General features: G+C 41.6%; 1 protein-coding gene across 4 annotated transcripts in view; it reads left to right on the forward strand.

Annotated features, from left to right (window-relative positions):
• Window positions 1–26,405, forward strand: part of DMD (dystrophin) — a 2,077,064-nt gene that overhangs the window by 2,028,508 nt on the left and 22,151 nt on the right. For all 4 annotated transcript variants that reach the window (XM_021677947.1, XM_021677964.2, XM_044911938.1 and 1 more), the window contains 2 exons: window positions 17,699–17,942; window positions 18,747–18,870. In XM_021677947.1, coding sequence (XP_021533622.1) covers window positions 17,699–17,942; window positions 18,747–18,870 — 368 coding nt within the window. The remainder of the gene's footprint in view (window positions 1–17,698; window positions 17,943–18,746; window positions 18,871–26,405) is intronic.

The following is a 26,405-nucleotide window of genomic DNA, read 5'->3' on the forward strand; positions in this document are numbered from 1 at the left end:
TTTGCTTTGTTTCCTAGTAAATACCAAGAATAGCATGGGTTGGTGAAAGAACTATACCGGAAGAAGGAATTCAAATTGGGAGGTAGCATGGAAACCCCCAAAAGAGATCACTGGGGCCTAAAGTCAGGCAACAGAAATGGGGGCGACAGGCTGAATGTGAGTGGTATTTCTGGGCAGGGGTGCAGAGCTGCGTGCTGTGGTGGTTCCACGGATCTGGGGAGGGAGGGATCGGGTCCCAGTTCTGGAGGGCACGTGGCGAGCTGATGGTGGTTTGCCTCGTGGACTGACAGTTCAGGAAGAGGAGAAGCAGGTCCCTTCTTCATCTCTCTTTTTAAAACAAATATCAGTTTATAAGGTTTACACTGTTTATAGACCTCCTTCCTCAAGGGTCGAGTAGCCGGAAGCCGGTGAATGGGGTGTGGGAGAGGTTGAGTTGAGAGCCTGGGGACACACCCACAGGTAAATGTCCGACAGTCAGAAGTGGAATTGTGAAGCTTCCAGAGATACTAGATCTAGGAGCCACCAGCTCCCAAGTAGTAGTTGAAAGTGTGAGAGTGAATTTACCTACCCAGGCAGTGTGTGGCGGAAGGAGAACACTGGGTTTGGTGGAACTCTGGAAGATTTGAACATTACAATGTCAGTTTAATTACCTTTCTAAAAATAGGCCGTCATGCACATTAAGTGAAATCCAAATGGTTCAAAAAGGCACATAGAGAAAAAGGAGTCCTTCTCCGGCCTTCTCCCCTGGATGGAGCGTTCCCAGCTCCAAAGGCTACCACCCGTGTTGGGTTCTTAGGTATCCTTTCATAAGTAATCTCTACACTAAATCTTTGCAAATATATTTGTGCTTGTTGGGATTATTTCATACAATACCATGTGGGGTTCACCCTGGTCTTCCCTTTTTACTTAAAGATCCCTAATAACTTCTACATGCTGGAGGAATATGCCAGAAAGAGGGGAGGAGAACTTGGGGCTGATGGGAGCATTGGTCCCGAGGAGGCAGGAGGGAGAGTGGTTATGGGCACAGGAGGAGACTTGGCTCTGAAGGGCAGAAGGGCCACCTCTGAAGACAGTGTGATAGAGGAAGAGCTGAGGGTTTGGAATGGGGGCAGGGAGCATGATGGAAGGAGCATCAAAGGTCCTGTCGACCTCACCTGTAATTAGTGGAGATGGATTTTCCTAGCTGGTCTGTCCATTTCTTTGAAGTTGGATTGGGGGGGGGGAAGAGGAGGAGGATGTGAGGAATTTCATGAAACTAGGCCTTCATGTCACTTGGCAACATGTGCCCCCAAAGCCAAGGGCTGCAGAGCTTAGTTAGATAAAGGGAGCTAGTTTTCCTTCAGAAATCAGACACGCAAGATCTGTTTTGGCAAGGGAAGCCACCATATGAAGAGCCGCTTTGTGAAGAGAAGCTGAAGGGCAGACACATTGAATTTAATAAGGTAGGCAGGAGTCGGCCGACTTCGCTCTACTCGGTCATGGAAGGTGGAGTCACCGTGATTCAGAGGCTCAGTTTCCAGCTAACCAGTCCAGTAACGAAATTTCCTTCAGTTTATCCAGAGTTAATCAAATTAAAGCCTGAGGGGACCAATTCAGCCTATCCAATTCATGGAAGGGGATGGATAACCCAGAAAGACAATTTATTTCTCCCTTGATCCTAATTCTCTTTATAACTGTCTTGTTATACTAAATGTATTCATGTTGCCTTAAACCTTTTTGGGGAACAGCATGGCATTTCAGTACAAATACTTCATCTGTTGAAATGGGGAATATATGTTTTTGAGAGACTGGAGTTGGCGCTCCATTCCAGGTCCTCTGTCTCACAAACAGAAATCGTGGAAATGAGAATAAAAATCACACTGTTGTCTGGTGAGCTGAGATTCTTGGCGCAGGAAATTACATAGTGTTGAAGGACTATCAGAAAAACCAGAGAACCCTTCTGGTGACAAGAATATTCAGAATTTACAGGTACCGCTGCCCTCCCCTTGGACCGCCTGGTTAAAGGTGAAGCTCTTAGAATCCAATGTCCCTTTTTAGATCCTTCATGAAGACCCTTATCGTCTTTTTGGCTTGCATTACCGTGCCATCCTGCTGGAGGAGAACGGGTTGTGGTCCTCACTCTCTTTAGTTACTTTTCCAGGCCTAAGGATATAATTCCAGTTCAATTCAGCAGATAGATGGTGAATGCATAATGTGTTTTTCAAAGTGCCTGCACTACAAAGATGACTAAGCCTCGGTTCTTACCTTCACGGAGCTCAAAATTGAAGAGAAGGCATTAAAATCCAAGCAACTAATGATAAACAACTAATTATAACCCATTGTTACAAGCGCTCTGGGGGTACAGAGGTGAAGGATTAATTCTGTCGGAGGGATTGGAGAGACTTTCACCAGGGGAGCTGAAGCTAAAGACCGAACAGGACTTTTCCAGACTGAGGGAGGGGAGAGGAGGAGCCTCCCAGACTGGTGGGGCAGAGAGTAATGTGCAGCCAGAGCACGAAGGACGGGAATGAGAGTAGTGGGACGGTAGGTGGAGACCACCGTGCAAAGGGCTTTATACATCCTGTTAAGTAGTTTGGGTTTTATCCTGTAAGCAGTTGAATGGTGAAGGTTTTTTGAGAAGGGGAAGAGGGAGCTAAAGCTGTGGAGATTGGTAGAAAGATCGTGGAAACAGTTCACTGAAAAATGGCCAGGTTCTGAGCTAAGGGTGTCGTAGGCAAGTGAAGACTAGATGGGGAAATGCGAAGGTCACTGAATGAATGGGGCCAGGGAAAGATGGAGGAGGGGGAACTTGCATGATAGGAAAATTTTTAATTAGGGAACGGGGAAATGATCATTCAAAACCAAACCAGACAACCATAGAACATACAGGAAAAGCTACTGATTGCATAGGGAAAACGAACTGGGTGCAGGGGCCATCAAGTTCTATTTGTCCAAAGAGATTCAAGGGGCAATTTGCTATAATGATTCTATGTATTCACTTTCCAAAAAAGGACTTGAAAAAATGCATGGCGATGAGATTCCCACAGTCTGAACAGTAAATCAGTGAACATAGTAGGGATTAGCAGAGTTGATGTAATTGAGATTCAGATTTGGTCCCAGCTTCCCTGCTGCCAGTGGGATAAGAGGAAACATGATTTGTTGATCTCTCTCTGAATGTTGGATGAGAGAAGCATGTACCTTCCTAAGGAAACACCGTTTTCCTGGCTCTAAATAGTAACAAAAAAAAAAAAAAAAAAAAGCTGTCATTTAAGCACCATGTCCTTGCTATGGACAAGAACTGTTGTGAGTACATATAAGCTCTTATCTAATCCTTACAGTGACCCTATGAAGGAGAAGTTGTCTCCCAAGTAAAGACCCCGTGGCACCAAGTATGAAGGACATGTCATATAGCTAGCAAGGAATGGGGCTTAGATTCAAACTCGGGTGGTCCAGGACTCTTAAACAGTGTTAACACTTGATGTGATCATTGGCTAGTGTCCTTTTTATAACGGAGACTGAAGAAAATTTTATGTGATTGCTTCTAGTGCCTTTGACAATTGCTGAAAGCTTAACATTAAAGGCCAAAGAAATGATGATATTTCTCCATGGAAGAAGGTCATTGTTGCCTAAAATATGTTCTGTAGAATACCTCTAAGATACTCTTTAAAAAAAAAAAAGTGATTCCAAGGACAGATAAGCTCTGGAAACACTTGTTTTGGAAGGTCATAATTAATTCACCTTTACATTGCAGAGTCTAGAAGTAAAGTAACAGGATTAGCTTGGCTTAACCCAATGTTGCTTACACATACTTGACCTTAGCCCAACTGTAATGTTCTATAGCACACACTTTGCTTTTGGTAGGAAATTCAAATCTGTGCTAAATTTTGAAAACCAGGCAAGGAGACAGCACAGTTGGCTCTCTCTTGTGGTTGGTGAGAAGCCTAGCTCTTGTCTTTTGGGGGACATCAGAGGAAGTAGCTATAACAGGTGTCTCTGCAGATGAAGCCTGGATTTTTCTCACAGTAGTTATTTTTGATTTGCTCTAGCAGTGAAGCCCTGTAAATGCAGAAACCAAAATGATTTAGTCTGGAAGATCCAAAGATAGGTATTAAGTCATCTCTCATGGCCACAGAAAAATCTTTCTACTGTATTTATAGAACAACCCAGTGAGTAACCCTGGCTTTCTAATCAAACTACAAAGAAGAACTTCCACCAATAACTTGACAAAATTAATTTGATATATGGAATTATTAACTGATTGAATTTTGAAAGATGTCCACCAAAGATAGCCACTTTGACTTCTATCACCTTTACTGTTGAATTTTTTTTTAAAAAAAAACAGTTGATGCAAAGGCCAGTTGTAACTTGAGGCATCTCCTGGGTTGTGAGATAGATAGATAAAAGTATAGTATAAATTCATGGGAAGATATTTCTTCCTCTTTATATCTTCTAATAGGAATGCAGATATAGCGTTCATCTCAACAACAGATTAGGGTATAAATTTTAAAAGATGTGTAGCTACTCCATGGTCCTGTGGAATGCTACTTGAGGAAGCAGATTCCTTTTCTGGCACTGAAATGGGGGAGGATAAATGATCAGTATATCTGTGTGGCTTAGCAAGTTCCAGTTCATGGACACCATGGCTAATGGAGACATGCAGGAGACATTTGAAAAGACGAGTCTGAAGTTTATAAGAGAAGTCTGGATGGAGGAATAATGGGTGTGGGGGTGTGGAGGAGGATGGGCTTAGAGGAGGTGGAGGCCTAGGGAGAGGTTAGGGACCTCCTAGGAAGAAAATATACATGGAAAGAAGACGAAGGACCTCGTGGTGTAGTTACTGTAATTGGGTATGCCCACTTAGAAATGGTTTCCTGCTGTGTATTACTTAGGTAAGTGGATGGCTTCTGCACATGACTCAACTCATCCTTCTTTTTCCTTTTTTTTAAAACTTCCTTAAAAGTTAAAGTTGACCCTTTTTTTTTTTTTTTTTTTTTTCCTTTTTTTGGAATCTCCCAATTCTGGGTTACTTATAGTACCACTCTGACTGCTAACTACAAGTCATAAGTAAGTCCCTATGATCCTTTTCCTATAATTTCCTAGTGAATCAAAGTGATTGTTTCAAAGATCAAAATAACCTTTATTTTTCACTTTAGCAAGGAGCATAATTCCCAGTCCTTTGGCATTAGGGTAAAGGTCGTCACCATGGTGGCACTGGGCAGTATCCCTACACACTAGAAGGTGAGCTCTAGAAGGGTGAAGGACAGTGTCTCATAAATCTGTGTAGTGCTGAGTGTACAAATATATGTTGATTAAATGAATGGATGGATACGCTCTGGAATTTTCCTGTTCCCAGATGGATTTTTTTTTTTGGTTGATTTTTAGCTGGCTTCCATTGTTTTTCTCATTTCTTATGTTTTTGTTCTTGCCTCGGATCTCTTATTACACCTGTTGAGGTGGTTCAGTCATTTTCCACTAGGATGAAAACATCTATTTTCTGGGCTTATTTTTAGGCTCTTATTAAAATTCATCATCTAAAAGTATTGAGAAGTATCTGCATAGATAATTCTGCATGCATGTATATACCCTTTTTCTTTTATACACATGGGTTAAACTTGAATCCTCCACAGTAAGAGCATGAGACTAGAGGAAATCAGTGTGTGCCAGCAAGTAAAAAATAGGCCATCGAGATAAATTTACTGGGAGAATTTAAGGCCACTGGGGAAATATCCTGTGGGCTATGAGAAGGAAGATTTTGAATCTAGAACTTAATTTTGTGTAAGAGCCTCATTGAGATACAATTCACGTACCATACAATTCACCCATTTAAACTACAATTCACTGGTTATGAGTATATTTACAGAGTTGTGCAACCATCATCACAGTCAATTTTAGATCAATTCCCTCATCCCAAAAAGAAACCCCTTACCCATTTTTGGTCACTGTCCGTTTCTCCCAAAACAACCTCGTTCTAGCCCTAGACGGCCCTATTTTCTGTTTCTGTGGATATGCATATTCTGGACGTTACATATGAATGGAGTCATGCAATATGTGGTCTTGCGTCAGCAGTTTCTTTCATACAGCATGAGATCTAAAGAGACCTGTATGTTGTAGCATATATTTGTACTTGTTTATTACTGAACGATACTCCATCACATGGCTAGGCCACAGTTTGCTCCTCAGTCAGCACGTGATGGACACATGGGTCGTTGCCAGTGAGTGCCTATTATGGATAATGCTGCCCTGAACATTCGTGTACAAGTCCTGGGACGTATTTTAAAGAAATGCTTCTGTCGTTTCTGTCATTGTAACAGAGGAGGCCAGAGGGTCCAGGGGGGCCAGAGTGTACAGCAGTGTGTGCCAGCAAGTAAAAAATAGGCCATCGAGATGAATTTACTGGGAGAATTTAAGGCCGAGTCTAACTACTCATGAGGGACTCGAGCCAGGAGACACACAAAGCTTAAAATGATGATTTTCCTAGCGCCTGTTACGGCTTTTTGCTGACCACAGACCATGAAAGTTTGATATTTTACTGTACTTGTCTGAAAATTGAAACATACTTCCCCCACTGGTACCATTCCTGGGGACTAGGTTCCTCATTTCTTTTTCTTTTTTTTTTTTTTTTTAAGATTTTATTTATTTATTTGAGACAGAATGAGAGAGACAGAGAGCACATGAGAGGGGATAGGGTCAGAGGACGAAGCAGACTCCCCGCTGAGCAGGGAGCCCGATGCGGGACCCAATCCAGGGACTCCAGGATCATGACCTGAGCCGAAGGCAGTCGCTTAACCAACTGAGCCACCCAGGCGCCCTAGGTTCCTCATTTCTAAAACCTCTCCAGTCCTCGTGTACTTTTTGAATGGGTCAGGAGTAGCCACTGCCACTTTTGTTTGGGGTTTTGTTTGTCTGCCTTATTTCCAGCTCTACAGTGAGGACTTACTTTTTTTTTTTTTTTTTATGAATTCTTCGCTTCTTTTTTGAACTTTTGATTAGTACATTTACTCTACAGACTATAGTGTGTTGGTCCCTGATCAGGAATTAGTGAAAAGTATCTGTTACTGGAGATAGACTAAAGCCAATTGATACTGTCAGGTTCTGTCTGTTAGAACTCAAGTAAGGTCTCCACTGATGTGTCAAGGGCATATCCCCAAAATAGAGTACATCTAGATACACGAACCTTGGAGACCTAGCCTGAATATTTTGTTACCACCATAATCAGTGGCCATAATTTGGTAGTTTTAAGGAAATCTCATCCTAGATCTTAGCTCAGTGATTTTATTTTGCCTGGGTGCTCAGCTGTGACACACTTGACTAGAGAGCACAGATGATGGAAAATACACCAAAATTCCCAGATTCTGGGGTTCCTACAGTAATGGCTCGGGGGGCTAGAGCTGACGTATATATAAAGAGGACAAATACTGAAGAATCTGTTTCGAAGTACTATTTGTGTATATTTTCTGCCAAGCTCAGTTAGTTGATTGCTTTCGTTTCAGATCATTTAAATACTGTTTTTTTGGTAGGAAGCTTTTATCCCACCTGAGTTCCAAATCTAAAAAGCACAGAATGTAGAGAGAAAGAAGTAATAATAATGAACACTTAGAATGCGCTGGCCGTGGTTCTAACAAAGTTGCACATATGGAATATAGACCATATCCTGGCTCATTAATCCTCCTGATGTAATGACTGCTTAAGTCAGTGGCCTAGCGTCAGCACATGTCAGAGCCTAGCTTTGATTCAAGGTCTTCCTGACACCAAAACCATGCTCTCAAGCCGTGCTCCAGTTTCCTCCTCAGACATGGGTGGTAAGTCACCAAAAAGGCAATGTGTCAAAAAAAAAAAAAAAATCTTCTTTTTCTTTTCTTTACATGCTTCAGCATCTCTTTTAAAATGCAGATATCACTAGAAGAAATGGTATATTATAAAATCCCAGAAGGTTTAATAGACTTGTGTCATACCTTTATGCTGAGCAAATTTCAGTAGGAAAGGCATTGGAATTAAGAGCTCTGAATACATGAAAGGGTGACCGTGTTAAGAGAAAAGGATTAGAAATAAGAGCCTGGGCGGGGGGAGTCCAACCATTTTTACTGTTTTGCTTAAGGCAGATCTAAAATATACATACTTTTACTTTCCACCCTGTGAGCTTCTCCTTAATTAACACTGGTCCTGCCAAAGCACACTCATGTCTTTCTCCATCTAGTTGAGGAGTATTTTTGAGTTGGTGCTTGATAAAATTTTACAGTTTAGCTTTAAATAATTTTATTATAATTGAAAAAGCTCTGTGCAGCTTCCTGTTTCTAAAATACATCATGCTTGCAAGATTTGTCTCCCCCCCACTTTTTTTAGAAACTGCTAATTTGCTAGATTTATAGTAGCTGTAATAGTTCTATATGATACACTAAATGTGCCTGAATCCAGATTGGTGGATGTGATTTAGCTGCTTTTTATAAAGTATGAGGGTAAAGCTGGATTTCTCTGGGCCTAATCTTTTTAGATGCAGACCTTTGTAGTTGTTGCCACTGTATGAAATAGACCCTGTGTGTGCTGATGCTTTGGTATAAGGGTCAGGGTCTAATACTGGTAAGAAGACCTTGATGACTGGCACATGACCTTCAGTTCTTTATTTCAGAAATACCATGATACGATTATGTAATTACACTTGGCATGGAACGTTCCATTTAAAGAGTAGATGACCGACATTGAAAACACTTGACCTCTGTGAATTCACAGAAAGTACACAAAAATTGTTGGCATGTTCTTTATCGTAACTAGCATGTGGGTAGTTATGATTGCTGGAGGGGCCAGGTGCATTCGTGTTTTTAGCAGGTGGATGTAAGGCCAATTTGATTCTTAGATCCATTAGTTGCTAAGGAAACTTATTTATTTTTAAGTAATCTCTATACCCAGAATAGGGCTCGAACTTATGACCCTGAGATCAAGAGTTGCAGGCTCTTCTTACTGAGCCAGCCAGGGGCCCATGCTTAGGAAATTTTTTTTTTTTCTTTTTTGTGTAACCTTTTATTCTAGAGTAACATTCAGTACTCGTAGAGTAGTATCCATGAAGTTCTAAAGGAAAGAAAATGTGAGCCAACATTTTGCTCATTTTCATATGTGAGTAAATGACAGGTTGAGTCCTTTCATGGTGTATTTTTCACGAGCTCTTTTTAAAAACTTATTTTTTGTCTAACATCATAGTTACAATTTTTAATTTAAGTATAACTGACACAGTGTTATATTAGTCTCACATATACAACATCGTGATTCAATTCTGTCCAGCATGCGGTTGCTCCCCACGATAAGTGTAGTTACCAGTATTGACATTATTCCCCTACCCTATACTGTACTTTTCATCTGCATAACTTATGACTCAAAGTTTGTACCTCTTATTCCCCTTCACCTAATTCACCTCGTCTCCCTGTTTTTCCTCCCCTCTGGCAACCACCAGTTCTCTGTATTTATGAGTCTATTCAGTTTGTTTGTTCCTTTTGGTTTTTAGATTCCACATATAAGTGAAATCATATGCTTATTAGCCTTTCTCTGTCTGACTTATTTCACATAGCCTAATACTCTCTAGGTTCATCCGTGTTGTCACAAATGGCAAGATTTTTTTTTTATCTTCTTCATCCATTTTTCTTTCAGTGGACACTTAAGTTGTTTTTGCTATTGTGAATAATGCTGCAATGAACATGGGAGTGCATTCATCTTTTTGAGTTAGTCTTTTCTTCAGATAAGTATCTAGAAGTGGAATTTCTGAGTCATATGGTAGTGCTATTTTTAATTTTTTGAGGAAACTCCATACTGTTTTCCACAGTGGCTGCACCAATTTACATTCCCACCAGCAGTGCACCATGTTTCCTTTTTCTCCATCTCGTCACCAACACTTGTTTCTTGGTTTTCTGGTACTAGCCATTCTGACAAGTGTAAAGTGCTAGCTCACTGGGGTTATGATTTGCATTTCCCTGCTGATTAGTGATGTTAAACATTTTTTTTTTCATGTGCCCATTGGCCATCTGTATGTCTTCTTTGGAAAAAAGCCTATTCAGGTTCTTTGCCCATGTTTTAATTGTTTTATATGGGTTTGTTGGTTTTGTTTTTTTTTTTTTTTTTTTTTTGGTGTTGATTTGTAGGAGTTGTTTATGTATTTTGTGTATTAACCCCTTATCTGATACATTATTTGCAAATATCTTTTTCCATTTAGTAGGTTGCCTGTTTGTTTTGTTGATTTCCTTTACAGTGTAGAAGCTTTTTACTTTGATGTAGTCCCAATAGTTTATTTTCACTTTTGTTTCCCTTTCCTGAGGAGACATAGACATATCCAAAAAAATGTTGCTAAGGCCAGTGTCCAAGAGATTATTGCCTATGTTCTTTTAGAATTTTTATGGTTTTAGATCTCACATTTAGGTCTTTAATCCATCTTGAGGTTTTTTTTTGTTTGTTTGTTTTTGTTTTAAAGATTTTATTTACCCATTTGAGACAGAGAGAATGAGATACAGAGAGCATGAGAGGGAGGAGGGTCAGAGGGAGAAGCAGACTCCCCGCCGAGCAGGGAGCCCGACGCGGGACCCGATCCCGGGACTCCAGGATCATGACCTGAGCCGAAGGCAGTCACTTAACCAACTGAGCCACCCAGGCGCCCCATCTTGAGTTTATTTTTATGTATGGAGTAAGAAAGTGGTCCAATTTCGTTCTTTGGCATATAGCTGTTCAGTTTTCCCAGCACCATTTATTGAAGAAACTATAATTCTCCCATTATATATTCTTGCTTCCTTTGTCATAGACTATTGACCATCTAAGTATGTATTGATTTCTGGGCCCTCTGTTCCATTGATGTGTTTGTTTGTGTGCCAATACCATACTGTTTTGATTAGTACACCTTTGAGGTTTAACTTGAAATCTGGGATTGTGATGCCTCCAGCTTTGTTCTTCCTTCTCAAGAGTGCTTTGGCTACCCCGGGGTTTTATGCGGTTCCATACAGACTGGGATTATGGGTTCTAGTTCTGTGAAAAGTACTATTGGTATTTTGATAGAGATTGCATTGAATCTTTTGATTTCTTTGGGTAGTATGGACATTTTAACAATATTTTTCTAATCCATGAACACTGTATATCTTTCCATTTGTTTGTGTCGTCTGTGCTTCATCAAAGTCTTGGAGTTTTCAGAGTACAAGCCTTTCACCTCCTCGGTTAAATTCTATTCCTAGGTATTTAAATTTTATTCCTAGGTATTGTATTCTTTTTGATGTAGTTATGAAATGGGATTGTTTTCTTACTTTGTCTTTCTGCTGCTTCATTGTTAGTGTACTGAAACACAACAGATTTCTACTTTATTTTGTGTCCTGGAACTTTACTGAATTCATTTATTCTAATAGTCTTTAGGGTTTTCTCTGTAGAGTATCATGTTATCTGCAAATAGTAACAATTGTACTTCTTCCTTACCAGTTTGGATGCCTTTTATTTCTTGTCGGATTGCTGTGGCTAGGACTTTCAGTACTATGTTGAATAAAAATGGTGAGAGTGGACATCCTTGTCTTGTTGCTAATCTTAGAGGAAAAGCGCTAAAGTTTTTCACATTGAGCATGATGTTAGCTGTGGGTTTGTCATATATCGCCTTTATTATGTTGAGCAGTGTTCTCTCTAAGCCCACTTTGTTCAGAGTTTTTATCATGAATGGATGTTAAAGTTTCTCAAATGCTTTTGCTTCATATATTGAAATGATCATATGGCTCCTGTCCTTCATTTTCTTAATGTGGTATGTCATGTTGATTCATCATTTTAACTTAGTATGGAATTTGGTTGGCTAATATTTTGTGGAGGATTTTTTCATCCATGTTCATCAGGGCTATTGGCCTGTAATTTTCTTTCTTGGGAACTGTTCAGGAACAATAGGTAATAACTCTTCCTTAAATGTTTGGTATAAAACACCTGTGAAGCCATCTGGTCCTTAGCCTTCTGTTTGTTGGGAGTTTTTTAAATTACTGATTCAGTTTCATTACTACTAAGCGGTGTGTTCAAACTTTGTGCTTCTTCCCAATTCTTACTTTTGGGAGAGTGTATGTTTCTAGCAATTTACCTAGGTTGTCCCGTTTATTGGCATCTAATTCTTTGTATTTCTATTGTGTTGGTTGTTATTTCTCCCCTTTCATTTCTTATTTAAGCTCTCTACTCTTGACGAGTCTGGCTAAAGATTTATCAATTTTGTTGATCTTTCCAAAGAACCTGCTCTTAGTTTCAGTTTCTATTTCATTTATGTCCTCTCTGATCTTTATTATTTCTTTCTTTCTATGACCTTCGGGCTTTGTTGGTTTTTCCTTTTCTAGCTCCTCTACACATAGATTAGCCTAGGTTAGATGGAGACTTGTTGCTTTTTTCTTGAAGTAGGCTTGTATCCCTATGACCTTCCTTTGCTGCATCCCAAAGATTTTGAACCCTGGTGTTCCCATTTTCATTTGTCTCTGTTTTTGTTGACCCATTCTCCACATGTTTGTGCTTTTCCAGTACTTGTTTCTTGCCCTTGATTTCTAGTTCCATACCCTCCTGGCCAGAAAAGCAGCTTGATGTGATTTTAGTCTTCTTAAACTTACTGAGACTTGTTTTGTGGCCTAACATGTGCTCTTAGAGAAGGTTCCATGTGCACTTGAAAAAACAAAATGTGTATTCTGCGGTTTTGGGATGAAATGTTCTGGTTAGGAAATTTTTTCATGTAAACTGGTGTCTGGACAAGCATGTTTGTACATTTGATGCCAAAAAATGCATCAGCTACATGTATATACGTGTAGAATGGAGGGATTTTTTTAAAGCTCTGTGGAGAATAAGAAATTAATAATGGGAGACTTCCTTTGCTGCTGGAAGAAACTGTGGTGACAAAAGCCATGTGCACTGAATTTGAATTAGTGTTCTTTAGAGAGCTACCAGAGAAATATAATTTACAAGATAATCAAGAACGTAAATAGATTCTCTGTGGAGTCGTCATCTGATTGCTGACATATATTCAACTATGTTGAAATGACAGCATAAATACATTTCTAACAATTAGAGAATAGGGGTGAGATGTACATGTATAACTGCAAGAAAAGCGAAATATATATTGGTAACAATATAAATCGACAACCAACTGTTAAAGTAAGTAAACCGTGTATTTGTAGTTAAGCTTTAAAACAACTCACCTTGGAACAGGGGTAAGTATCCCACTGGTCTTTTATGGAAATTTTATAAATACTGTGTCCAAAAAAATCTAATATTCATGACACACTTTAAAAACCTCTATGCCAATGCCTTGGAAATATAAGAAAATAACTTTAATTCCAAACCCCTAATAAAAATATGCCCTGAACAACTCTGCGACCGTGATCACATTTATTAGGAAAAGTTACCTCTAATTCAACACTTTAAACATCAGTCTTTCAAATAAACACCTTTCAAAGAGAATATGAACTCCAGGAACTTGGTATTTTCCTTGTTTTCTGCCCAATTTTGAAACTTTGGCAGGACAGGTTGTCCTGCCTCCGAGCTTTACTAGTCCCACAAAATTGAGTTTGTTGTTGAGCTTAATAGAAGATTTGTTTGGCTCATTTATTTTTTTTAACGATTTTCTTTTTCAAGTAATCTTGACACCCAACATGGGGCTCAAACTCACAACCCCAGAATCAAGAGCTGCATGTTCTACTGATCGAGCCAGCCAGGTGCCCCACTCATTTGGCTCGTTGCATCCTGTTATGGTGAATTTATGTTTGCGTGCACACTGAGGGAGCACTGACCGTACGTCCATAAAGCCAACATGTCTGGGTAGGAATCTGATGAAGATAACCTGAGCCCTTGTTCTGAGGCATCTTCCTCTGCTCCTGCCATTGATCCAGTGGTAGATAACATACGGAATGAAAAGAAGAAAACCAGGGCTTGGGGAGCAGCATGTAGGGATAAGTTAGTGGACTTTCTGTTCCTGCTGTAACCACAGGAATTAAAATTCTCTTTAAATGCCTGGCTCGGGGCCCCCACCTTTTAAAAATCAGGGCTCCGCAAAAACACATTTGGAGAGACATACACACAGACTTGTACTTGAAATGAAAAATGACCAATTTGGGCCTCTGCAGGGGACAAGAGCTTCTCCGTAGCCATGGATGTGGCATGACACTCTCCTGTAGGTAGCCTGGGGAGGAGGCAAGGTGTGCAGTTGCGAAGGAGGGCATCGCTTCACGGCCTTGAAACCAGGACCTGAACCATGGTGCCTGGTGATGAAAGAGAGCAATCACTGCATTCGTACCACTCAATCCAAGAGCCATAAACTTGCAATCTAAGACCTAGCTCTAGACCAGAGGCCCTGGGTGGGAGCAGCCACAAAACTGCTTGACGCAGAGAGGTGAGTTGAGAAGGAGAGGAACGCAATAAGGAAATAGCATTTATTAAAATAGCAAAGAACTGGGGCGCCCGGCGGTAGGTTGAGTCAGTAAGGCATGTGACTCAATCTCAGGGTCATGAGTTCGAGCCCAGTTCTGGGTGTAGGGCTGACTTAAATAGGTATGTAAAAAATAAAATAGCCAAGAACCAAATGGATCTGCCAAAGAACATCTTTGGAAACGCAAACTGTGGTCATTGAAATTACTAGACTGTACCCCATCAGAGATCAGGGAATTAAAAAAATGTAAGCAGTGAAGAGAAATGGAGAATTTACCACCAGGCTCCCAAATATATCTAGGAGGAGTTTCAGAAGAACATGGAGGAAATGGCAGAGAAGCAGTATTTGAAGCCACAATAGCTGAAAATCTTCCAGAACTGAAGAAGGATATGAGTCTTTAAGGAAATGGTTTCCTGAGAGCAATTTCCCACATCTGGGAAGGCAAGAAAGGGCCTCCATAGAGCAATTGGTATTCTTCACAGCCCTGGCAGATTCAAATGAGCTTTTTCTGGTTTTCCCTGGAAAACATATAAATAGAAATGTAATGTGTTGTATATACTAAACCATGTTTTATGAACAAAGACACTTAGAAAGAACTCAGAAAAAGATCTTTGGACAACTCGACCCAGAAGATCAAGATACCAAGGAAGACCTCTCCAGAAAAGGTAGTCTCTCCTGTGTGTATCTTTGTGAAGAGTGGGTGGGAAGACGGTAATCATTTGCTGTACTATGCTGAAGTCCACATCTAAAAATAGTGTTTTCAAAATGAACACTGTGGATGAACAGTCTGGTAGAAAGAAGAATCTTGAATAGGATTCTCTGCTAAAGGGTGGTGTTGGTTGGGACTTTGCAGTGAAGCTGGATTTCTTCTAGGTTCATGAGCAGCTGCTGGGGGAGGGGGGGGACGTTAACTCCCATCACATGAAACCTCGTAAACACTGGATGCTGCTTCAAGTTCACAGAAATATTTCGACGATTGCCAGTCGAGTAGTTAGGAATTGGATTTAATTGATGTCAACTATATACATTGGTTCCTACCTAGAGGACTGAAGTGCAGAATCTGGCTTCGGGTAAACTTGTTTCGATGAAGTGTCTTACTACTCCTTTGTCAAAGCGACTTGCCCTGAAACAAAGTGCGTACACACAGCCCTCCTTGCAGATTCATAAAAGACAGACAGGATTTCAGTCAAAACAGATCAGAGAGGATATTCCTGTAGATGAGAAAGATCAGGTATCGATTTCCTGCATGACTTTCAACAATTCTAGAAACCTTGTAAAATTAGGTCCAGGATAGAGCTTTAAAAAGAAAAAAAGAATACACTGATTTTATGTCTTCTTCCACGTGGACATCCAGCATTTTGGAAGCCATACCATCCCCTGTGGATCTTTCAAGTATGGACTATCCGAAAATATTTCCTTAACTGAAACCTGGTCATGAGATGATCTTACTTTTGCAAGCTGGACAGTGGGAAGACTCTGCTTGCCTCTCATGCCTTTTCTCAGAGATCCAGACCTCCACCATTCGTGAATAGGCAGTTCTCTCAGCTGACGAAGCATCATCTGTGAGCAACAGGAATCTGTCATCTTACTTGGTATTTCCTGAAACTAGAAGCAAGAGATCAAACGTTCTAATCAATAGTAGCAGTGTCCTCCGTTGGAATTACCATCTCAGCAATTCTAAAGCAAGAAGGAAATCTATACCCTTAAATGTATTTATTAAAAAACATAAACGGTTTCAGCATTCAACCTGCAGAGCTAGAGGAAAAAGCACGGTGAATTTTAATGGACGTAAAGTAAGCAAGATTGGAGTTCAGAGACTCAGCACATTCTTGGATGTGAAGACTCCATAACATGAAGTCACTTCTTCCCTGTTGAACCTATATACCCCCACTGTTATTCAAAGCCAAAATTTCAACAAGAAGAACCAAGACACTTTTAAGGCAGGACAGAGTAGGAAGTCCTCCCAGACACCAATTTATTTCAAGTTGTAGTAAGTGATCTGCATGGGGACATAAAAATAAACCCACAGAACAGAGAGCTCAGAAGCACACTGATGTATTTATGGGCACTTGATGTATTGCAGAGCTCGCCTTAGAAATCAGTGAAGAAAGGATGGACTTTACAAAGAGGCTGGCTTCATCACTTAACCTGTGGGATTGGGAGTAAAATTAGATCGTGTCTTTACACCAGGCACAAAAGATTCTGGGTGAATTAAACTTTAAAATGGAGGTGTAAGGAAGATTTTCTTAAAAAGCAGAAAACATAGAGGAATATATTGAAATTTAAAATGTGTGTACTACCGGATGCCATGAACGCAGTTAAAGAGATTGCTCAAACCCCAACAATTCCACATCCAGCTATGTTCTGTAAAGAATCTCGTAAACAGGTATCCAAGGAGACAGAAGGAAGTTAATTGCATCTTTGTTTGTAATAGCGATGAGTGGAAACTTAAATATCCACTGGCATGAGAATGTTGACCTATTCAAGCAGCAGAATAATACCTTACGACAATTAAAATCAGGAACTATTATGTATCAACCTGGATAAACTCCAAAACGGTGTTGAAGGCAAAAAGCAACTCTTAGAATGGTATGTATCTTCTTAAACATAATGTTCTTAAAGTTTAAGAACATGCAAAATAACAGGTTCAATCACATGAAACGGCCACTTTTGTAGGTAAGACGAACAGCCAAATATCAGCATGTTGACTAAGTTCAACCTAATCTTTGTGCATACATTCATGGTAATGATAGACATTGAATTCAGAATGGCATTATCTCCTTTGGGGGGGGGGCGCAAGGGGGGAGGAGGGGCTGCTAGGGTACCGAGGGGAATACATCGGAAAGCTGCAGCTTTATTTCTTCAAAAACTTTTTGAAGAAAACACGGCAGGTGTTTCATTTATTGAAACAGTGTGGTGGGTTCATGGTTACATTGCTGCTAGGCTGTTCCACATTGCTGTTGCGAATGTGTGATTTTTTTTTTTTTTAAGCAAACCCGTGTTGACAGAGGTATAAAAATTTGTAATCTCATGACATTATAAGCAAATGGTTGTAAAATGACTGAACCCATTGCTGCTTGCTCATCTGAATGTGGCGCTCATAAGATAAGAGGTTGAAAAGCATCTCCCCTCACACACAGACTCTTCCGATTTTCTTTTGTTTCTTAAGCATTGCGAGGATCGTCATCATAAAAACCATTCATTAAGTATCTCTCTTTTGCTTGCTGTTGTGTGTGGTGGTGGTCAGATGTAGCTCTCTGCCATTTTATATGAAATCTGATGATGATTTTCAACTTTCTGGGTTTTTTCTTTTCCCACTTTCTGTGATGCCAACAGAAACCTGCAAGCAGAATATGATCGTCTCAAGCAGCAGCATGAACATAAAGGCCTGTCCCCACTGCCGTCCCCGCCTGAAATGATGCCCACTTCTCCCCAAAGTCCCCGGGATGCTGAGCTCATTGCCGAGGCCAAGCTACTGCGTCAGCACAAAGGCCGCCTGGAAGCCAGGATGCAAATCCTGGAAGATCACAACAAACAGCTGGAGTCACAGTTACATAGGCTCAGGCAGCTGCTGGAGCAAGTGAGGCCCACATCTCTCTAACCTGGGATATTGACCAAGATTCCTGTCTCTTCTCTTAGAGAACTCAGAGTCCATTGTAGAGTTGCAACAAGTATTGATTTGTTGAGGACTTAGGATGTGCCGAGCAAAGAGCTGGCTCTCAAGGGATAGAAGACAGAGGAGGAAAGCTAGTGTATCTTTTTTATGTTCGTTCAAGATCGTTGCCTACAAATTTTTTTTTATTTGAGCCATTTAAAAATCACCTTGGGGAAAAAAATTCTGCAAGGTTTCCCCTGGTTTCCTAAAAGTGGGCAATTTGTCTTATTTCCTGGTCGACCTTTTGATTTTTTTTTCTAATTCCTAAAACATAATTTTTCCAGCCTCCAGTGAAAACCTAGCAAGACAGTGCATTGTAGTAGGCCCTACCTGCCCGAGGTCCTGACTTTCTGGGAATTTTAAAGTTGGAGATCTGTTCTCTCCATCGTGTTACTTCATACTTTACAAAAGTATGAATTCTCTCCTACACTGTTGTGGTCTCACATGGTTTTACCATTCTCAAGTGACCTTCTAAATCTTTCAGTTATTTGGTCTAATGATTTTATAGATCTTGTTCCATCATAGCTGTAATTTCTTTTCAAATGTGTAAGGAGGGCACAATTCAGGTACAAAGACAATATCCATGGAGCTTACCAACAGCAACATGGGGGAGGTTTCTAATTAGAAAAGGTTTTAATTTCTGAGTCCTATGAGTAGTCCTTTTATATTTGTACAGTTATTTGAGTGTTTATCCTGAAAACTAATCCTGTTTTCTTTTGGCTACCTTAGCCCCAGGCAGAGGCCAAGGTGAATGGTACAACGGTGTCTTCTCCTTCTACCTCTCTTCAGAGGTCGGATAGCAGTCAGCCTATGCTGCTCCGGGTGGTCGGCAGTCAGACTTCAGAATCCATGGGTAAGCGTCTCTCAGCTGCTGTTGGATTTTGTTTTCTCCTAAGGTCTGGAAACGGTGAACTGTTTGCTCAGAGGTTCACATCATCAGCTAAGTCACCTACTCTATACAAGCCACGGTCATAAAGGTCTTTGGGGTGCGAAGATGAGTCACATAGTCCAAACCCCCTCAAGGGGCCGTTCAGTTACTCAGAACAAGGCAGTATAGTCGTCAAGTTTCATTCATTTTGGAGAACAGAAAAGGCTTTATGATGAATGGATGTTTGTGAGCAGTTTTGAAGGGTAAAGTAGGAACCCAGCACTCTTTGAAGAAGGAAGAGTGTGAAGTGGAGATGTAGAGATGAAGACCTTGGGCCAAGGGCAGAAACGAGCCAACAGTCCATGTCAGTAGAAAAATGGGGTCCAAGCAGAAGGGCCAGGGTAGAGGGAGGGAAGTAATGCCACAGAGGAAGGCTGGGGTCACGTTGACAGGAATGTTGTGCAAAGGTGTTGGACTCATTTTGGTCAGAGTTGGGGAGCCACTGAAAATCATATATACCTGGTAAGAAATGTCTCCAAAGAGGTATCCCGGCAGCTGTTTCTGGCCCGAAGTAACCCATCTTTCCACCTATAAGAGGCCAACACCAAGGCCCAGTTCTGGGAGTTCATAGTATAGGCTTGCTAGAAGACTGGGAGACTACTATTTGCAAACCAAGTACCTAGGGCTGGGGGCTTGCCTGGAAGTGATGGGGTTGGAAGGAGATCGTGATCCTTTTGACTGGGTACATACTCTTTGTGAGAAACTGGCAGGTCTGAGTCGTGTGCGGAAAGAAGCAAAAGCACAGGTCTGTAACTGGTGGAGGTGACGGTGCGCTCCACAGAAGTGGTAGCCGAAGGGTATGAGAAGAGAAACGTAGAACAAAGGTGTTCGGATCCAGGGTCTTGAGAAAGACCTCCCTTTGGGCGATGGGGTAGTGAAGGAGGGGAAAGCAGGTAGAAGGCAGATGTGGGCAACAGGTCCAATGCAGGAAAGGGCTCAATGGGAATGAAAAGTGACAGCTCGTTGGATCATGTCAAGAGACTTTTGGAACATGACTTAGTCACAATGATGAGTTTGTCGAGGAAATGATCTAGTGTTACTCTTCCACAGTGTTCTTTGCCAAGGACCGGGTTCTCAGAAAGCTGGAGGGCATGAGGCATAAATGATAATAGAATGTCACCAGCCATTTGCTTCTTGGCTTTTCCTGCCATGCTAGACTTTGACATTGACTTGCTTTAGCCCCCTCATTTCTCCTCCTCTCTTTTTTTTAAAGATTTATTTTAAGGGCGCCTGGGTGGCTCAGGTCATGATCTCAGGATCCTGGGATCAAGTTGCTCAGCGGGGAGACTGTTTCTCCCTCTCCCCCTGCTTGTGCTCTGTCAAATAAATAAGTAAAAAAATCGTTAAAAAAAAATTTATTTTAGAGAGAGTGCACACACATGGAGAGAGGGGCAGATGGAGAGAGGGGCAGAGACAGACTCTTCAAGCAGACTCCCCATTGAGCATGGAGCTTGATCCCACAACCCAGGAGAATGCGACCTGAGCCAAAACCAAGAGTCGGACACCTAGGCACCCCCTTCCTCCTGTCCTAAGGCCCAGCATGAGGAATCCCATCTTTTATGTTTCCTTTTCCCTGGATCTCCTTGATTCCTCAAAGCAAATTCATTTTGTACTTAAGGTGTTCCATGAGAGTAGCATATAGAGAGGTAAAGTGATGGACCAAGGGACCATGGTCAGGAAAATTTCAAAGTCTGGACATTCATGGAGACCACTGAGAGGGGGCTTTTCGTGGGTTTGAGGAGACCAGGTTGGTTGGGCTCATTAGATGGTAGGGGGGCTGAATGAGGAACTTCAAGAACCTCAGGCACTGGGCAGAGTCCTGTGTTCCTCCAGAGAAGTCAAGCCTTGCAGGAAAGCCAGGCTTCAGTTGTTTTGCTTTGTGAAGGAACAGAATGTGGGTGAAGTGGCTTTATCACAGCTCAGTGATTGGGGGCAGTGTTCACATCAGATTCTCTCCCCACTGTGAGATCTGAATAGAACTGCTGGGACTGAAAATGAGAGTTTGGCATAGGAAAAAAAACGTATGCCTCTTAAAAGTCTGTAAACTCCAAAAACAACAGAGTTTTTGTACCTTTCTTTGAAGCAAGCAAAGCATGTGAAACTGCATTGCCTATTTTAACAAGTCCCTGGGTGCTTAGAAGCAGTCATTATGTAGGCCTGTCAACACTGGCCCGAGAAAGCACCCAAATGACGGCACGTGGCAGAACAGAAAACAAGGACAGAAGTGCTCTGTTTGGCTAACTGGCTAGTAGAAAATGGATTGGCAACCTTTGTTCTCTGAAAGAAAAGACTAAATCCAAACTGTGTAAGTCAACTTCCTTTAAGTGGAAAAAAAAAAAAACAGCGATCTTCCTGAAGGACACACACGGGTAGTGTGTATCCTCGTGCTTTGAAGGTCTGAGCTGTGATTGGGATTTACAGAACCATGGTGTGGATAGAGAACTGCGTTCTTTAAAATGACTTTTAAAGATTTTATTTGAGGGGCGCCTGGGTGGCTCAGTCGTTAAGCATCTGCCTTCGGCTCAGGGCATGATTCCAGGTCCTGGGATCCTCCGCGGGAAGTGTGCTTCTCCCTCTCCCACTGTGTCTGTCTCTCTGTCAAATAAATAAAATCTTTTTTAAAGATTTTATTTGAGAGGGGGAGAGGGAGAGCAGGCTTCCCCCCGCTGAGGAGCGATCCCAGGACCCGAGCCGAAGGCAGACGCTTAACAACTGAGCCGCCCCTAAAACGACTTTTTTATAAAAGAGTGGGTACTACCTCAGGAGTTGGAGTGCTTCCTCAAACCATGAGATACTTCTCACTGTACATCTCTACGTACCGTATGGATGTTGCTATGCATTTTTTTTTTTAACTGGGACAGTGTCATGAAGCTTACATTCTATTGGAAAAGACAAACTTGCTAAGTTTGGCTTTCCTGAGCTACATATACAGGAGCTTTACCAGCAACTCCTTACCTCTGATGACCCGTACCCTTCTTCCCACTCACTTTTCCTTACCCGGCTGCTTTAGAATAATTTCAGAATGTGGCAGAATTGGAGTTAATTGAACAGTTTGCCACGTTTATACTGTATGTGCAGAGTTTAACTGACCCATTTAATGATTACATTCCATATATAATGACGCTTCAACCCTAAATACTTCAATATGTATCTTCTGAAGTGAAAGATGCCCTCTTACATAACCACAAAAGAATGATCACACTCAGGAAATTAACACTGATACAACACTGCTAGACGTAATTTAAGTCGAAATAGCCCCATTCTTTACGGCTTTCTATTTTTTTCCATTCAGGATCTTTGTATTTAGTTATTTCTTTTTAGTCTCCCGTGATCTAGAACACTTCCCCAGCCTCTCTACATTTTTCATAACACTGACATTTTAGAAGAGGTCAGAGCAATTTGCTCTGTAGGATGTCCCTCACTCTTACCACAGCAGTGATGTATCCCTTCTCACGGCATCACTCAAGGCTTTCCTCCAGATTGCCAGGCCCCTCTCCTGTCTGTTGGATAAAAAAGTAACCCAGTCTTAAATCCTGGTCAGCTTCCAGAACATTATCTGATTTTCCAACCTACACAAAGATAGTCCTTTACCACCCTTTCTTCGTTTACCTACCTCTTTTTTAACTTTCTTGAAGTATGATTTTGGACATATGCATACACCCCTGATATGACCACAAACAAGGTACTAACTCTATTCGTCACTCCCAAAGTACACCCTTTCTCTACCTTCTTTAGCCAAGCCCAGCTACCACCAAGCATCAAGGTCAGTCTGTTTCTTCTCATACACAGAGCAAAACACCTCACAGCTTCTGCCAATGATCAGCTGAACTCCCCCTTCCTCTCCAGCCTCTGAACGCGATGCCTCCCTCCATCGGCAGGGCCGGTGCTCATCCACACAGAGCGTGCTGTCGCGCTCACCTGTGGGCAGTGTTTCCTTTAGCCCAAAATATACCATCCTTTCTTTTCGGGGAATTTCATCCTCATTAGATCTCATAATCTATTCTGTTTTGTAGTTAGTAGCATTTCCTCCTTCTCCCTAGCACTTGAGCCCTGTCTATGCAAGAAATGTTCAGTACAGTGCTTGTGGAAGGAATGTTTTACTAAGCAAGCCCAACACATCCCTGTGTACACATGCAACAATCCACACACTTAAGAAGTTTACCGGAGAGGTTCTGGTTAAAGATGGCAAGAAAACAGAGTCCTGCAATTGCCTCCTCCCACAGACACACCAGATCTACAGCTACATACAGAACAAGTGCCTCGGAAAGAAATTCAGAAAGTAGCTCAGTGACGCCTACCCCTATCAGGCAGACGTGGCGAGGGGACACCCCACAATGAAACAGGTAGGAGAGGCTGAGACACAGTGCCACCATAACCCCCAGCCCTCCATAACATAACCGGGAAGGAGCTCACAACTTTCAGCTTCTTCCTGAGAAAACATCGGGCTTTCAGTTCAACAGGGCATGAGTCCAAGAGATCCACAAGGTTATATAGTGAACGAAGAGACAGTACTTAAAGGACTCACAAGGACTCCCTGTGGCTAACCCTCCACGGCTGAGCTCAGAGGCAGCACACTGAAATGCGCCCACTCTTCCTTGGAGGAGGCCTATTTGTTCCTGGTAAAAGCTTCAGCCTGAGGTGTAGAATTCTAATTTGATACACATTTCGGGACCACCTGAAATACTCTGCAGAGGCTGGTCTTCCTGCCTCCCTGCAGGTCACGTGCTAGCTCTTTGAAAGGAGAATATGCACGTATCTGATGCTGTGGTTTTCGTGGCTGCCATCCAGTAAACACAGAGCTTGATCATCTGGCTCTAGAGGCCAGCAGAGCTTGTGTTCACAGGTTCAGTGGGATGGCCGCAAACAAGAGAATGTAAATGGCCGTCACCTAGGAGGGAACAAACTCCCAACTCCCATCTCCTCGTCTGTCCCTGAAAAAAGTATAGCTCCATACTTTAGAAGCTGCTGGCTGAGATCCTCCCCTTTGGGACACTGACAGGTCTTGGCATGCCCTCAAATACTGGGTGCCACTAAGAAGGCTGCCGGGACGATTGCAAATGTGTGAGAGACGACCAAGAACTAGGGCAGGGTTGACAGGTAAGGTTCATCTCCTACAAGAATTGTAAACCAATCCAAGACTGGGAGAGGTGGCTGTTTTATCCAATGCATAGAAGCCAACACAGTGTCAAAGAAAATGAAATGGGCTATGTTCCAAATCAAAGAAAATAAAACGTCAAAACAGACGTGCATGGAGCACTGAGTGTTAATCATGGAACACTACATCAAAAACTAATATGTACTGTATGATGACTAACATAATAAAAAAATTATTAAAATAGCAAAAAAAAAAAATTTTTCATCACAAAAAAAAAAGGTCGTGAAATGGAGAGAAGTGATATACCCGATAAAGAGTTCAAAACAATGGTCATAAAGATGCTCGTCGAGGTCTGGAGAACAGTGCCATTAAGGTGAGAACTTCTTCAACAAAGAGAAAACGTAAGTACCCAATAGAAACCATGAAGCGGAAGAACACAGCAATTGAACTGAGAACTACATGAGAGGGGTTCAGTAACAGACTGCATAAGAAGCTTCAAGGACAGGACAGTAGAATCCATCCACTGGAAGAGCAAAAAGAACAAAGGCCAAAAATGGCCTAAGAGAATTATTAGGATACTCTCAAGCTGACAAATATTCACATTATAGGGATTTCACAGGAGCAGAGAGAGAACAAAAGGGTGAGAAAACTTTCCTAACTTGAGGACGGAAACAGACATCCAGATCCAGGAGCCCAGAGAATTCCAAATAAGAATTAAAAGAGACCCACACCAGGACTCATTAGAATTAAATTTTCGGGCGCCTGGGTGGCTCAGTTGGTTAAGCGACTGCCTTCGGCTCAGGTCATGGTCCCGGAGTCCTGGGATCGAGTCCCACATCGGGCTCCCAGCTCAGCCGGGAGCCTGCTGCTCCCTCTGACCCTCTTCCCTCTCATGCTGTTTCTCTCTCTCTCTCAAATAAATAAATAAAATCTTAAAAAAAGAATTAAATTTTCAAAAGATACAGACAAGGGAGAGACTCCTCAAAGCAGCCCATATAAGACCAGCAGCAGGTTTTTGAGCACGAACTTTGCAGGTCAGAATGGAGCTGGATGATATATTCGAAGTGTTATATATTCGAAGTGTTGAAAGAAAAAAACTGCCACCCAAAATACTCTGTCTTGCAAAGTTGTCCTTCAGAAGTGAAGGAAAGATAGAAAACATTTTCCAGACAAGCTGAAGGAGTTCAGCACCACTAGGCCCGTCTCACAAGAGAAGTTAAAGGGACTTCTAGGATTTATTTATTTTAGAAAGAGAGAGTGAGCAAGCAGCCTGGGCAGAGGGAGAGTCTGGAGCAGACTCCAGGCTGAGGGCCCAGCCTGACACAGGGCTTGATCCCACGACCCTGAGATCATGATCTGAGCTGAAACCAAGAGTCAGACACTTAACTGACTGTGCCACCCACGCACCCCCAAAGGGGCTTCTTGAAGCTGAATGAAAGGGCACTAGTTAGTAAGAGGAAAACATATGAAAATATAAATCTCCTTGGTAAAGGTAACCATATCATTACATTTGGAATAATGTTGTGATGGAGGTGGATTAGCCACTTAGAAATTTCGTAGGAAGAGGGCGCCTGGGTGGCTCAGTTGGTTAAGCAACTGCCTTCGGCTCAGGTCATGATCCTGGAGTCCAGGGATCGAGTCCCGCATCGGGCTACCTGCTCAGCAGGGAGTCTGCTTCTCCCTCTCCCGCTCCTCCCTCTTGTGCTCTCTCTCTCACTCTCTCTCTCAAATAAATAAATAAAATCTTTAAAAAAAAAAAAAGAAATTTCGTAGGAAGGTTAAAAGACAAAAGTAGTAAAAAATGACCATAATAATTTGTTAATGGATGCACTAGGTAAAAAGATACCAGTTGTGACATCCAAAACATAAAATGTTGAGAGGGGAGTAAAAATGTAGAGCTTTAGAATGCATTCAAAACTTAGTTATCAACTTTCAATAGACTGTTACAAATAGATTTTACGTAAGCCTCATGGTGACCACAGAACAACTTGTAGTAGACACAACAGAGAAAAAGAAAGAAGTCATGGCATACAACTATAGAAAATCATCAAACCACGGAGGAAGAGAACAAGAGAAAAAAAAGGAAATACAGAATAGCCAGAAAACAATTTTGAAAATACGGGCATACCTATGAAAAATTACTTTTAATGAAAATAGATTATAGTCTGCGATCAAAAGACCTAGAGTGACTAAATGGATTTTAAAAAAAAGCCCTGTCCAGGGCCTACAGCGCCATATGCCAACTGAAATAAGACAGACTGAGAAAGACCAATACCTGATGATTTCACTCCTATGTGAAATCTTAAAAAACACAATAAATGAACAAACAAAAAAGCAGAGTCGGATTTATCAATACAGAGAACAA

This window comes from Neomonachus schauinslandi, chromosome X (genome assembly GCF_002201575.2).
Source record: "Neomonachus schauinslandi chromosome X, ASM220157v2, whole genome shotgun sequence".
NCBI lineage: Eukaryota > Metazoa > Chordata > Mammalia > Carnivora > Phocidae > Neomonachus > Neomonachus schauinslandi.